The 14,434-nt window shown below is 47.7% G+C and overlaps 1 protein-coding gene across 1 annotated transcript in view; it reads left to right on the top strand.

The window, feature by feature from the left end:
* Positions 1-14,434, top strand: part of Ntn1 (netrin 1) — a 176,225-nt gene that overhangs the window by 120,024 nt on the left and 41,767 nt on the right. The window contains exons 4-5 of the mRNA XM_048365222.1: positions 7,686-7,835; positions 11,783-11,836. Of these exons, the coding sequence (XP_048221179.1) occupies positions 7,686-7,835; positions 11,783-11,836 (204 nt within the window). The remainder of the gene's footprint in view (positions 1-7,685; positions 7,836-11,782; positions 11,837-14,434) is intronic.

The raw sequence follows: 14,434 nt of genomic DNA, 5'->3' as shown, positions 1-14,434 counted from the left end.
AATCACAGGCCCTTCTTAGGCCTCTGTCTTCTTACCTGTAGAATTATATTCAGATTTCTGGTTGCTCAGTCCCTCCTCACTTTGACATTCTACAGGCCGCGTGTTGTTCTTACTGAGTTAGAATATTCTGAGTCCCTGACAACAGTGTGTAGGCATGCTTATGATATGGTGACTTGGAATTGTTGGTGAAGCCAGAAAAATCAAGTGGAGGCAGTTTTGTTTTATCAAAGTCTTTACAAATGAAGAGTGTCTCAGTCCTGTGACTTGGCTCATGCAACTCACTGGGCTTAAATAGTGTCTTCCTAGTTTGGCCCTGTGGCTCATCCATGGCCATTCTGGGAAGCTTCCCTTCCCTGGGTGTGTGTCCTCATCTCTCAGACTACTTTGCATGGTCAGATCCCATGTGGACATTTCCTGAATGGTTCTCAGCAATCTGCAGCACTTGAGCACAAAAGACTCCCAATCTTTGCGCTCCTTGAGTTCGTGGACCTTCTGGGAAAGGTAGTCATGTTAAAGACATTTGACTTGGGAAAAAAGAGTCTTTCCTTTGGATTTTGCTGCGAGGAGAGTGGACCTCAGCACATAAGCTTGGTGTAAAAAGCTTTTAAAAATGTTGAACTCAGAGTTACTTAGACCAGGGTTCAAATTCTACCACTGGACAAGATACTCTTCAAAACCCTAGTTTTCTTCTTCTGGAAATAGGCATAACAGTCCCATTCCTAGGGTTACAGTGCATATTAAATGAGTTACTGTGGCTTGCCACATGGCAAGGGCTCTGTACATGTTAGCTGTTATATTTGTCCAAGTCAAGGAAAGGAGAGATGCCAGAAAACCCGGCCTGCATGAACGTCAGCACACACAAGTGGAGACGCCTCCTTTGGCTCACTGCTTGCTTTAGTTCTTTCCGTGAGCGGTGAGAACTAAAGGGGGAACTTTGGAGAGACCCAGCCACTTTTGCTCAAAGGATTCAGGCCCGGCATGGACTTTGTAGCCAATTCCCACAGGAGTGGGTGGGGCCCTGGGTTCCTAATGCTGCTTGCACACTCTCCTCCATAAGGAATGTGCGTGCTCTTGGAACAAAAATGATAAATGAGTTGAACCACAGCAATGTGCCCAGCAGCTGCTGTCTGGGCTTGGTGCAGAGAGCAGGGCCAGCTCTGGTTCTGAAAGTCACACTCAGAAAGACCAGATGGTCTCTAAGGGCTCCCCAACTATGTTAGGGCTTACAACTGACTAGGACCCTGGATGGCCCTCTGTCCTGAGTCACAGGGCCACATTTACTTAGGCTTCCCTTTGTTCTACACTCTCACCCCAAGCCTGTGTGTGCAGACATAGACACACACACACACACACACACACACACACACACACACACTATAGAACAGGTGCAGGACACAGAGGGTCAAATAACCCAGTTTGGGATCATGGGGCTTCCCTTCCCCACACTTGCTGCTGTCTGCACCTTGATTAGAAAGGAGCAGCGTGCAACTTGAAGCATTTATTCTTTTGTGCCTTGTTAGCAAGTGCTGGGGGAGAGGAAAGCCCAGTTTAGAGGAAGTTGACACAGACAGCTGAAGTGAAATCAGGGATTATCTGGATTTCAGCCATCCTAGCTCCCTCGTTAGCATGGAGAATTTCAGAGTGGGGAAACCTGCATCTTGAGGTCGCCACTGACTGAGGATGTGAGGGGATTATCATTCCTGCGCTCCTCGTCATTCTTTCCTCCAGATGTGCAGGGCAGACAGATGGCCTTTCCCTACAGAAAGGATGGCAGAGGCCCTGAGAAATGTTCACATTGATCACAAGATTGTTTACTCATTGATTCTGCAAGTGTTTATGGAAGATCTGCAGCACGTCAGGCACTGGAGTGGTCATGGTGATGGAGACAGATTTAGTCTTTAGTGCTTGCTTTCTGGTAAGAGGTTAAGAATAACAAAGAAGATGATTATAGAACATGGTGAGTTAAGCTGGGAGCTGATGGCTCACACACAGGAAGCCGAGATCTGAGGATTGCAGTTCTAAACTAGTCTGGGCAGAGAAGTCCCCATGAGACTCCTATCTCCAATTAATCACTCGAAAACTGGAAGTGGCACTGTGGCTCAAGTGGTAGAGCACTAGCCTTGAGCACAAAGAGGCTCAGGGACAGTGCCCAGGCCCTGAGTTCAAGCCTCATTATATATATATATATATATATATATATATATATATATATATATATATATTTGGTTGGTGAGTTATATGGAGGAAATAAACAGTGGAAGGAAAAAGAGTCACTGGGAGAGAGCTGGGTGCATGTTGCTGGGAAGGTGCTGTCTGAGGACAAAGTGGTGAGGTTTTCTTTCTTTTTTCTTTTTTCCTTTTTGGGTACTGATACAAAAAACTCAGGGCCTTAGCACTGTCACCTCAGGGCACTTGAGTCACAGCTCCACTTCTGGCTTTTTTGGTGGTTAATTGGAGATAAGAGTCCTGTCCAGCTTGACTTTGAACTATGACCCTCAGATCTCAGCCTCCTGAGTAGCTATGGTTATAGATACGAGCCCAAAACAGGCACCTAGCTGAGGGCAGAACATTTGAGGTGAGACCCAAGGAGTGAAGAGAAAGCAGCCATAAGGTAGCTAGGGAAGCACATTCCAGGCAGTCTCAAAGTCTGGAAATAGCAAGGGGTTTGGTGGACCCTTGGTTGGAGAAGGTGTGGCAAGTGTGTAGGGTCAGCTTGTTGGTGTCTAGAAAAGAGGTGAGTCTTTTTCTAAGAGCATTGGGAGACTTAAAGGAGAAGCATGATTTGAGGGATATGTCTAACTTTCCTTTTTAATTTTTTTTTATTTTTTGATGATACGGGGTACAGGAGTTTGAGCTTGTAGCCTTGTGTTTGTTAGGCAGGCACTCAACCTCTGAGCCAGACCTCCAGCCCTTTTTTGCACTGTCTCCTTCCCTCCCCTCCCCCTCGCCCCCTGGGGGTCTGCTCCTGAACTGCAGTCCACCTATTTGCCATCATGCCCAGTTTCTTCCATTAGGATGAGTCTCTCACAGACTTTTTCTGCCTTCGTTGACGATCTGAATTTCAGTCTCCCATGTGGCTGACTGGCTATCCTTAAAAAGTTCCTTCTGTAAGACAAGCCATACATAGGGAGAAAAATGCTTGCATATACCATATGAAACAATATAGATGGAATCCAGGATATATAAAGAACTCTAAAAAAAAAACCAAAAAACCAAGAGCCAAACTAAAAGTGGGCAAAATATTTGAATAGATACTTCCTTAGATAAATAATAAAACATATGAACAATTCCAAGCGCTTAGCAGGGCTAGAAACAACTGGAGCTGTTCATCACTGCTGATGGGAATTCCAAATGGTACAGCCCCACTGGAAACAGCTCAACAGCTCTCATGATGTGAAACACAATGCCGAGTGATCCCACTCACAGGTATTTATCCAAGAGAAATGAAAGCTTATGGTCATGTAACAACCTGTAACAATGTTTAGAACAGCATTATTCATAATCACCCCCAGATGGAAATGATCCAGGTATACTTTGATGGACAAATAGATAAACAAGGAGCTGGGGCATGTGAGGGCCCTAAGCTGATGGGCCAAGTGGCAGGACACCTGATGACTTAGTCATGGGAGATTCATTCACTCCCTGAAGTCCCAGGTCTGGGTGCCAGCTAGGGTGACATGTTCTGACTCCAAGAAGAAACGATCTGTCCCAGGCCTCCCTCTATGGCCTTACAGAGGCCCATCTTCTTCCTGTGTCTGCACATGATCTTCCCTCTATAACTGTCTCCTAATCTCTTCTTCATATAAGGACACTAGTCAGGATTAGGGCCCACTCTTAATGATCTATTTACCTGAATCACATCTGTAAAGACCCTGCATCTGAGTCTGTCTCATTCACAGGTATGGAGGTTAGCACTCCAGGGGAAGGGGGATGTGATTTGACTTCTAACGAGTTCAGACAGAATCTTGTCTTTCAGGACTGGCTGGAGGCCTGGTGGCTAGCAGGGATGAGGTCTGAATTGAGATCAGTGCCTTGTTATTCTCCCATTTCCAGAGGAGCTGGTAACAAGCCTGCTTCCCTCCCCTCCCCTCCTCAAGCATGTACCCTGGATTGCTTGCCACTTGAGGCTCCTGCCCTATCCAAGGCCTCTGGAGCAAAGCTGCTTAGAAGTAGCCAGACTTCCTGACAAAGACCCCAACGTGGACTACAGAAAGCCCAGTGTGAGTGGCAGTGGAGGAGGGGTCAGCCTCTGGCCTGCATGCCCACCCGATAGAGTCGGGCCTGTGGGAACCAGAACAAGAGTGTAGAAGGCACTCAGATCACTGCTTCATGCATGGGGGGGTCAGGGATCAGAACCAGGTCCTTCCAGACCAGCTCTGCCAGGGCTCTCACAAGTCCCTGGGTAGCCTCTTTTTTACTGAGAGCCAGTCTCAGCCAGAAGGTTCTGGCACAGCACAGGCAGGTGCTAGTGCAGGGAGGAGGGGCATTGAGAGGTGTATACAGAGGGTAGCATGCCCTGAAACATGAGCCCCTACTCAGCCCAGGGCACAAATGCAGAGTAGCTAGGTATGAAAGTCCAAAGGTACAGGGTGCCACTCTGGTTCTTTTGGTTGCATATGGAGACAAAGCCTTTGGTGACCTTAAGGGAGGGCACACCTCTGTCCTTACCCAAAGCCACCTGTGGTCTAAAGAGGAAGGCACCAACCCAGGGTCCTTGGTGGGAGAGGGGGGCAGGCCAGGTCTCCTGTTGCCCCTCTATCCCTATCCAATGACCTCCACAAAGACAGCCTGGTTTCTCTGCTTCAACCTAAAGGTTCTGCAGCCTGTGGTGTCTGTGGGAAATCTCATCCCGCTGCATTCTCAGGGCCCTGGGCTTCCTTCTCAGCTCACCTTTCTCTTTATGGAAAAATTTTGAGTAGCTTGTTTCCCATGACCAGGTGCTGCCTGCCCAGTGCAGATGAACGGGTGACCTGACAGGGAAAGGATTGACTTCCCTCTGAAAAAACGTGGCTGGTTTCCAGGGAAATGGGGGTCACCAAGCGTGCTTCCTGTGGCACAGGATGTTCTGACCCAGGCCATATTCTCAAAAGAATTAGGGAGGCTCTGTTCATCCCCCTCACCAGAGCCCCCCACAAAGAAAGGACTTCTGCTTACCTCACTTCCCTGGCTCACTCAATCCTGCTATGGTGTGTGTGTGTGGGGGGGGGGGAGGAATGTGTGCTTATTTCTGTGTAGCTGTGTGTGTATGTGTGTGTGTGTATGTGTGTGTGTGTGTGTGTGTGTGTGTGTGTGTGTGTGTGTGTACCACAGCAGCACCTCTCTAATGCCTCTTCCAAAGGCCAGGCCCTGAGGGTCCCATGGGCTCAGACTCTTGACCTTTGATAGATTCTTTTTCTCATTGGTAGAGGAACTAAGCATGAGTGTGTTGCCCTACATTAATTCTTCCCCCACATCTTGAAACTCACCCTGCTCATAGGGGGTGCAATTTAGATCATCCCAATGCCCCCATTTCTGATTTCAAACTATCAGTCTTTGGGGACCATTAAGTCTTCGGCTCCATTAAGAATTGAGCATGAGGGCTGGAAATGTGGCTTAGTGGTAGAGTACTTGCCTAGAATGCATGAGGCGCTGGGTTCAGTTCCTCAGTACCACATAAATAGAGTGGGGGGAGGAGAGGGGAAGAATGAGCATGAAGCCAGATATCGGTGGCATATACCTATAATTCAAGCTCCTCAGGGGGCTGAAATCTGAAGAAATCAGTTCAAAGCCAGCCTCAGGAAAGTCTGTGAGACTCTTATCTCCAATAAACTACTCAGAGAAAGCCAGAAATAGTGCTATGGCTCAATTGGTAGAGCACTAGCCTTGAGAAGAAGAATCTCAGGGACTGTGCTCAGCTTCTGAGTTTCAAGCCCCATCACTGGCAAAAAAAAAAAAAAAAGGAAGAAAGAAAAAAGTGTGATGGAGATCACTGTCAGGATTACATTTGGCTGCCACTAACAGAGAATCCAGAATCCATATCATACTGGTTGTAGCAGATCAGAGAATACCTCTTTTTTTTTTTTTTTTTTTGCCAGTCCTGGGGCTTGAACTCAGGGCCTGAGCACTGTCCCTGGTTTCTTTTTTGCTCAAGGCTAGCACTCTGCCACTTGAGCCACAGCACCACTTCTGGCCATTTTCTATATATGTGGTACCAAGGAATCAAACCCAGGGTTTCATGTATAAGAGGCAAGTACTATTGCCACTAGGCCATATTCCCAGCTCCCAGAGCATACCTCTTGAAGAACAAAAAATATAGACGGGGCAAAGGTGAGGGGCCTGGCCATTCATAGTGTTCCAGGGCCTACCCATCTCTACATGATCTCATTGTCCTATCTGCAGTCTTGTCCTCAGTACATCCAAACAGGTTTGACAGGGCTGTTGTGGTTCCTACAACAGAAGCCTCTGCATGTCTGGGATAACTATGATGAATAGTTGCTCATGTTTTGTTTTGTTGTTTTTTGCTTCTTCTTTTCCTCCCTCCTCGTTCTAAGTCTCTGCACTGGACTCCCTACCTGAGGCTGCTAGGAGGGGCTGCACTTTCATATTGGACTTATACCACTGTGCTGTGCAGAGCTGTGAGCTGTGCATGCTAGGAAGTTCTGCTTTAGCTCTTTTTGGATATCTGTTCTCATTTAGTTTCCTGGATATTTTTTCTGCCCTTTTAGGGCAGAAACACAAAGCAGCTTGTAGCATGAATAGAAATGTCCGCAAGGTGCCATGCTGTACAAGACCAAGAGGTAAGCAGAACATTGTCTCTTGCCTGCTCTTCACACTATGAGCCTACTGAGGTCCCCTGCCTTCTAGAGTAGCTGTTCTTGCCCAGAGCCTCATATTTCTGGTGGAAATGTTCCCCAAAGTCCTGATCACTTTATTGCTGGAAATGGGCTAGTTGGGCACAGCTACAGAGGATGTGGCATGATGGGTGGGCCACCCAGCTCTCGTTCTTATCACATCAGGAAGAGGATGTCATGTCTTGTCTGTTCAGGAGCCTAAACCCCAGGTGTCTGGCCTTCCCTCTCTGCTAGGTTGTCTCCGTTCCTGTGACATCCCAGTAGGGGTCTGTGCCTATCTATTCTTTGTACATTGCTATGTACATTGTTTGGGTGGACCTCTGGTTGTCAAACAGGTAGGGCCTCCTTCCTGTGCCTCATATGACCTGCAGACTCTCGGGCTCCCACCTTGCACCACCACCAAGAGGTCCACAAAGAAATCGGGGGCTGAGAGCAGGCCAAAAGGAGAGGGGAAAACACATAGACTACTTGTTAAAGAAAGGTACACCTCCATATTCTCACTCTACCACCACTACTAATATTTAACCTCTACACTCTTCCTTCCTGAAAACAGGTTTACCTTTTTCTTTATTTTATTTTATTATTCTGTGCTGAGGATCAAACTCCAGTATCCCTCCCTTGCTGCCACGGAAGCCCTTTACAGAAGATCCATTTGGTTTTCCTTCCTCATTCTCAGGTAGACAGGTAGCCAGTCTCGGAGCTTCTGAAATGTGTGTGGACTTGGCAGACTCTCCCTCTCTCAATCTCTGCTCCCTTGTCTCTTTTCTTCTCCTTTGATGGGGTGCATGGGGCACCACTGAGTAGAAAGGAGCCCTTCCCCATTTCCTTGACCTTCTTGTTTTGCATTTTCCACAGCCTGTGATTGTCATCCCGTGGGTGCTGCTGGCAAGACTTGCAACCAAACCACTGGCCAGTGTCCCTGCAAGGACGGCGTGACTGGCATCACCTGCAACCGCTGTGCCAAAGGCTACCAGCAGAGCCGCTCTCCCATCGCCCCCTGCATCAGTATGTGCAGCTATCTTGCTCAGTTCTGCTTGGGTGGGAGGAGCTTATGGGCTGGCTGGCATCTCTGCACTCAGTACTAGGTGTTCAGTGAGGCCCTGGGGGAGACTCCAGGCCTGGTTCCTGCAGAAGTAGCTGGGTGCTTGGCAGAGCCAGCCTATCTATAGCCCCTAGTCCTGACAGATAGAGTCTCTGGCTTCTGAGTGGGGAGAAAGCCCCTCTCTCCAGCATGGGCCCCTTCTCAAAAATTGAGGTTGATTCCAGAATTGGGGTGGGTTGATATAGCAACCCAGTATTTCCTCTGCCTAGGTTATCAGATCAGAAATGACTAACAACTCAGGACCCTTCGGAGAAGCTTGCCAAGGCTCTGTGCATGGTGCCCATGGTCCTATGAAGGGTTAATAGCTGTCTTGAGAAGCATCCTAGGTTGGTGTTAGACCAATTACTCATTCCTAAATTACTGGAACATGGAGAGAGAGTGAGCAGGATGGCAGGGTTCACTTACAGGCTGATATTTGGCATGTAACAGAGGCAGGCTGGTGTTGAGAGCAGAGAATTAGCCCTAGCTAGGGAGCCAAGCCTAAATGGGAACTGGCTTAGTTTTACCCCATCCTCAGCCTTGTTGATTTCTTGAGCAGGGCTGACAAGGCCAAGAAAGGAGGGCAGGAGATGGAGTAAATCTCAGAAAACGGTAGAATCCAAGGAACAAATTCTGATTCTCTAGAGAGCAGGGTTGGCAAACTGATCCATGGAATTGGCTGTTGTTGCCTTATATAGCTCAGTGGTTTGTACCTTCTTTTTAATGGTTGAAAAAAAATCAAAGGGAAAATAATATTATTTTATGATGCATAAAAAGTCATGTGGGGGCTGGGAATGTGGCTTAGTGGTAGAGTGCTTGCCTAGCATGCATGAAGCCCTGGGTTCATTTCCTCAGCACCAATATACAGAAAAAGTTGGAAGTGGCGCTATGGCTCAAAGGGTAGAGTGTTAGCCTTGAGCAAAAAGAAGTCAGGGCCAGTGCTCAGGCCCTGAGTTCAAGCCACATGAGTGGCCAAAAAAAAAAAAAAAAAAAAAAGCCATGTGAAGCTGGGTGCTGGTGTCTCATGCCTGTTATCCTAGATACTCATGAAGTTGAGATCTGAGGATTGTGGATCAAAGCCAGCTCAGGCAGGAAAGTCTATGAAACTTATCACCAGTTAATCACCAAAAAGCCAGAAGTAGAACTGTGGCTCAAGTGATAGAGTGCTAGCCTTGAGCAGAAAAGCTAAAGGACAATGCTCAGGCCATGATTTCAAGCCCCAGGGCCCCCTTCCCCCTCAAAAAAGTCACATCAAAGTCAAAGCTCAGCGTCCATAATAAAGTTTTATTGGAATACAGCCATAGCCCCTCATTGACTAATTCTCAGTCTGTGGCCAGTTCTGTGCCATGAGCAGAAGTGAAGAGCTTCAGAAGCATTCTTGAGTCCCACAGAGCCTGAAATATTTACTGCCTGCCCTTTTGGGAAGAAGTCAGCCCATCCTCACTTTAGCTATTCTCTGTATCCTGTAGCTCTAGAGGATTCAGCAACTATGGTAAGTCATAAGAGATTTGGAACAACCTGGGAATCACATGGCCAGCACTAGGGAATCAGCCACAGACACCTTACACCATCAACTACCCTAGAATCCTTGAATGTTTCCCACTGACCTTGTCATCATTCCCCTTTTCCCCCAGCAGGTAGGGGACCTTAGACAATCCATACCTTTCCTGTCCTGGTACATGTGGCTGTCAATTTTGGAGTAAGTTGACTGCATCCATTCCAGCCACCATTCTAATCGGTATCTAAGTTGAGAGACCTCCATCTTGGTCCTAATCATCTATCAGCACAGGTCCATTACAGGTCAATAATAGAGTCTGAGCCTGAGGAGCTGGACTTCAGTGTCTGTCCAGGATAGAGCAGGTGGAAATGTGGTGGTCAGGGCTGGGCTGTGGCTGGGTGGTAGAATGTGTACTTAGCACCCTAGACCCTGGGTTCATCTCTAGCATATCCAAAGGAAGGGAAGGGAGGAAATCCTTCCATGAACAGCCTTCTTCTATTGCCAGTCTTAGTACCTGCAAAAATCATTCTCTTTGTCCACTACAAAGCTATGTTATGACTGCTTTTAAAAAGCCAGGAGGAAGTCTGGAAACCAGGATATCATACACACTAGGCATGTGCTCTACTGCTGAGCTGCACCCCCGGCCCTAGCCTCAGGTGCCCCTTTAAAGAGAGCTAGGAACTGTCAAGTTGTTCAGAAATGGCTGAAACCAAATGTCCTAAAACCCGAGGTTGAAAGATCAACAGGGGTTCACATTGCTGAGTCAGAGGCTGAACTCTGGGAAAGGGGGCTCTTCCCTTGTCTGGTGTGCAGATTCCCACCCAACAGACTGAGCTTTCATCCTGGGATGTTCCTGAGTACTTGGCCACAGTGCCAAGGTGTTGTGCCCTGCTTCTTCAGCCACAGACCCTCTGTGCATGTCCCAGAGTCACACCTATGTAAGTGCTGAGGTTGGGTGGCAGATGGGACTGTTGCCATTGTCTCAAGCCCCGTTCGTAGACTTGCAGGATTAGACCAGATGCTGACTCCAGAAAGTTCTGACGTGATGTGACTTTTTAAAACTAAGAAAGGGCCAGGTACAAAGTCCTGCTTTCGAATTAGCTTCTGTGACCGCATACCTGTGGGTTGCTTTGAGTAATGAAAGCACCTGGGAGTGAAATTGGGTACTGTATCCTCTTCCCTTTTTTTTCCCCAAAGGTATGGACTTCCTCCTCCATGGGACTCACTGGTCTGCCCCCAGCCTGGGGATTCTGCCCTCATCATCAAGCCTCAGGTCCTAGACAAGCTAGATTTGGAGGTCTTGTGTTAGTGGGGGTCAAGGTCACTTGACAGGGAAGTCAGGGACAAATCTCTTCCCTGGGGAGACAGAGACAGAAACAGAAACGGGGGGGGGGGGGGAGGGAGAGAGAGCGCGCGCGTACATGCACGCCAGTACTGGGGCTTGAACTCTTGGTTGGCTTTTTCACTCATGATTGGTGTTCTACCACTTGAGACACACCTCCAGTATAGTTTTTTTTGGTGGTTAATTAGAGATAGTCCTGTGAATTTTTCTGCCCAGTCTGGTTTTGAACCATGATCCTCAGATCTCAGCCTCCTGAGTAGCTAAGATTACAGATATGAGCCACTGGCTTGTAGGGACTTTCAGTCCATGGTTTGACCTTATCTAGAAAAAGGAAGTCCAAGTTTGGATGGTCTGGGATAGTACAGTCAGGTCTAGGAAGTAGCAAAAATGACTGGCTGTTCTAGATAGGAAAAAAAGAAAAGAAAAGAAAGCATGTGTTCTTATAGGCCCCTTACTTTGGATTCTAATGGGTAGTCTTCCTGCTTAGCTTAGCTTGTGAGATGGGAGCCCCTGGAACCATGGTCAAGGCCACACACCCATCTCTGCCTCACAGACTCCTGGCAAGCCATTCCTGCTGCAAGAGCCTCCCCACCTCAACCCCCCATGTTCGTTGAGGTTACAGGTGGGCAGAGCCCAGGTAGCTACATCAGAATGAGCAGAGAGCCTGGGCAGGCCCCCTCCTGTACCTGGATAGCTGAGTTGATTACATGAAGGTAATAGGATTGAGAGGGAGGCCCATGACAGGCCCTGGGCTCAGGTCAGCCCTCTGCACTGCCAGCACTCTCCTGCTTCTCCCTGTTCCCATCCTCCTTCATACCAGGGTGCTGTGATATCCCTAGCCAATAGAGAAAGGGACAGTAAGAGCTAGGAGAGTAAGATGCAGCTGGCTTCCTTTTCTTCCTTCACTTTTCCTCAACTGAGAGGAAGCATCTCAGGAAAGGCTGAGAAGAATCTCTGCTGGGCTCATTGTCTTTCCAAGGTCAAAAATAATGTCTTCTTTGTTTTTCCCTCCTCCGTGTCCTGAACCTCAGAGATCCCTGTAGCGCCACCTACTACTGCAGCCAGCAGCATGGAGGAACCAGAAGGTAAGCTGCTGTCTTCTCAGTTGACACTTTGGCTCTGTGGTGGGAGCGGGGCAGGGAGGTGGGGGGAGAAGAGGGACCAGGAAGTACAGACTCTTCCTTGGCCTCACTCCCTGGGCTGTGCTGAAGAGGATGGAGCCACAGGGTACTTTCTTGGACTCCCTTCTAAAAATAAAATAGTGGACACTTGGTGCTAAAGACCAAGTCTCCAAAGGCCTAGGACTCTTAAGAAGGGATCTCCTCCCTAATTTCTCCTATGGAGGTTGAGAAGCTACAGAACTGTCCAATTGTACCTCTTCTTCCTGGGCCTGCTGGGGAGGAAGAGGCTGGGTGCTGGGGCTAAGGGAGGAGTAACTGGGCACAGGACCCACAGCTCCTATGAGATGAGGTGGGGAGACAATCCTGTCTTCATGCTCTTTCACCCTAACTGAAGAGGCAGGCTGCCCACATTAGCCATCAGTACTACCTGTGACATGGTCACCAGTAGTAACTGTTATGGCAAGTTGCGAGATGACCACCAAGAAGGCCACCGAGACTCAGACGTTCTGAAATGCAAAAGGAAGGCAAGGCTTTATTCAAGCGAGCTGCAACTCGGGCCTCGTCCTACCCACTGACACAGCGGAGGTTAGGAGGGAGCCTCGAGCTGCGATTACACAGGGCTTATAAAGGCAAAAAACAAAGTTACAACAATCAGGTGTTCAAGCAAGCAAGATTAGGACACAGGTACAAATCTGATTGGCTCAGGGCTTGAGGCATTCTGGGGGCAGTCAGAGTTAAGCATTCCCAGTGGTTAGAGTTCTAGACCGGCTGGGCCCTAATAAGTTTGTCCTGGGTTTGCTCACATTGCCTGCTTATCTCAGGTTCACGTGGTAAAGTGGGGTTCGCGTGGTAAAGTGGGGTCTGACTTCAAAGTCTGGCACTTCAGTAACTACAGCTGTGTTTACATCATGTTATTGTTGGTGTAGGCACCATGAAGTGTTTTATTTGGGGTAGGGGTGAGGGGCTAGTGGAACTTGAACTCAGGGTGTGGGCACTGTCCCTGAGCTCTTTTTGCTCAAGGCTAGCTCTCTACCACTTTGAGCCACAGCTCCACTTCTAGTATTCTCATATAATTAATTGGAGATAAGAGTCTCACAGACTTTCCTGTCTGGGCTTGCTTCGAACCGTGACCTTCAGATCTTAGCTCTTGAGTAGTGGTTTTTTATTTCTTGAAGGGTTTTAATGGTATTTGATCAGGCCCTGATAAACCCATTATACGTTGGGAACATAAATTGAACTTACATAGCTAACCGAGCCTGCTGACTGTCCTCACTTGCAACCTAGCTCACTGTATGGCGTGTGACTGTTTCCCCTGGAGATGGTGAGGTTGTGGCCTGACAGGAACTAAGCTTGCTGCTCCCAGCAGCCCAAGAGGGGATCAGATGCTTATTGCTAGCCCATGGAAAGATCAGAATTCACAAAGTGTGGTTTCCACTTAATGTGTACATTTCTTTCACAGTACCGTGGAAAGTGAAGTGGAATTGTCTGTATTTTATTTTTAATAAGATACACAGTCTGCATTTTATTTTAACATTGAAAAATGTTCTGAGGAGAAATCCACAGGGTTGCTGGTTCTGGGCACACAGAGGACACAGAGCCTTGTAAAATGAGGTGTTCTTCTGAGAGCAGTTTAGGCCTGCACCCAGTGAGATTTCTGTGTATGAGTACTTGGAATAAGAGCTGGAGTGAGGACCAGACTGTGTGGCCCCAGCATAGGCATTCATGCTGGCTCAGAGAACCACCCCCTCTCTAGATAGGAATGTAAGGAGGTGTGAAGACCTTGTAGATCAGACCCATGTGGCCTCCTGAATATTTTAGAATGAAGACTGGAGAGAAAATGGATTCAGACCTCAGGCTTGTGGAGCCTGCAGCTAAGAACAGACTACTTTAGGGTGTACCAGAGGCCACTCTAGGGACAGTTATAGCTAGCCAGGAGTTTAGTTGTTTGCTGAGACTTGAGGTATCATTGGTTGTGCCACTTGCAGGAGAAATGGCTCAAGAAGGGGTACAGACCCGGTTTCTGAGAGGAAGTTTGCTCTGTGTCCCCTCCCATCCCCCGTGTGCACAGCAGTGTCCCAAAGGGACTTAGCTCTAGGAGAGCAGATGATTTTTTTTAATTAAAAAATTGTTGTTATTAGCTAGCTAATCATGAAGCCAAAGGCAGGAGGATTACTTGAAATTCAAGGTCAGCCTGTGTAATGTAAGATATAATGTATAATATAATAATTTTGATATAGGGAGACCCTATATCAAAAAAGAAAAATTTTAAAAAATTCTATTGCTCACTGAGGACAGAGGTGGACCCCCCCCCCCCATATAGTTTTTTTTTCTTCCTTTAATAAAAAAGTCAAGGAGGGACTCAGGATGCAGCTCTGTGGTGGACACATCCTCAGTATATGTGTAGCTTTGGGATTTACTATCCAATGCCAGTCAATCTCAGAAGTTAGGGGAGAACAGTTTTGAATCTAGACAATACCACAGTGAGTTGGTGGTCATTTGGCCAATTGTGAGAGACAGTGATGTACCTGAGTGGGACTCACCTGGAGGGACTTTTTTTTTTTT

Source organism: Perognathus longimembris, chromosome 17 (genome assembly GCF_023159225.1).
Source record: "Perognathus longimembris pacificus isolate PPM17 chromosome 17, ASM2315922v1, whole genome shotgun sequence".
Lineage (NCBI taxonomy): Eukaryota > Metazoa > Chordata > Mammalia > Rodentia > Heteromyidae > Perognathus > Perognathus longimembris.
This window is presented reverse-complemented; position numbering and strand designations above follow the sequence as displayed.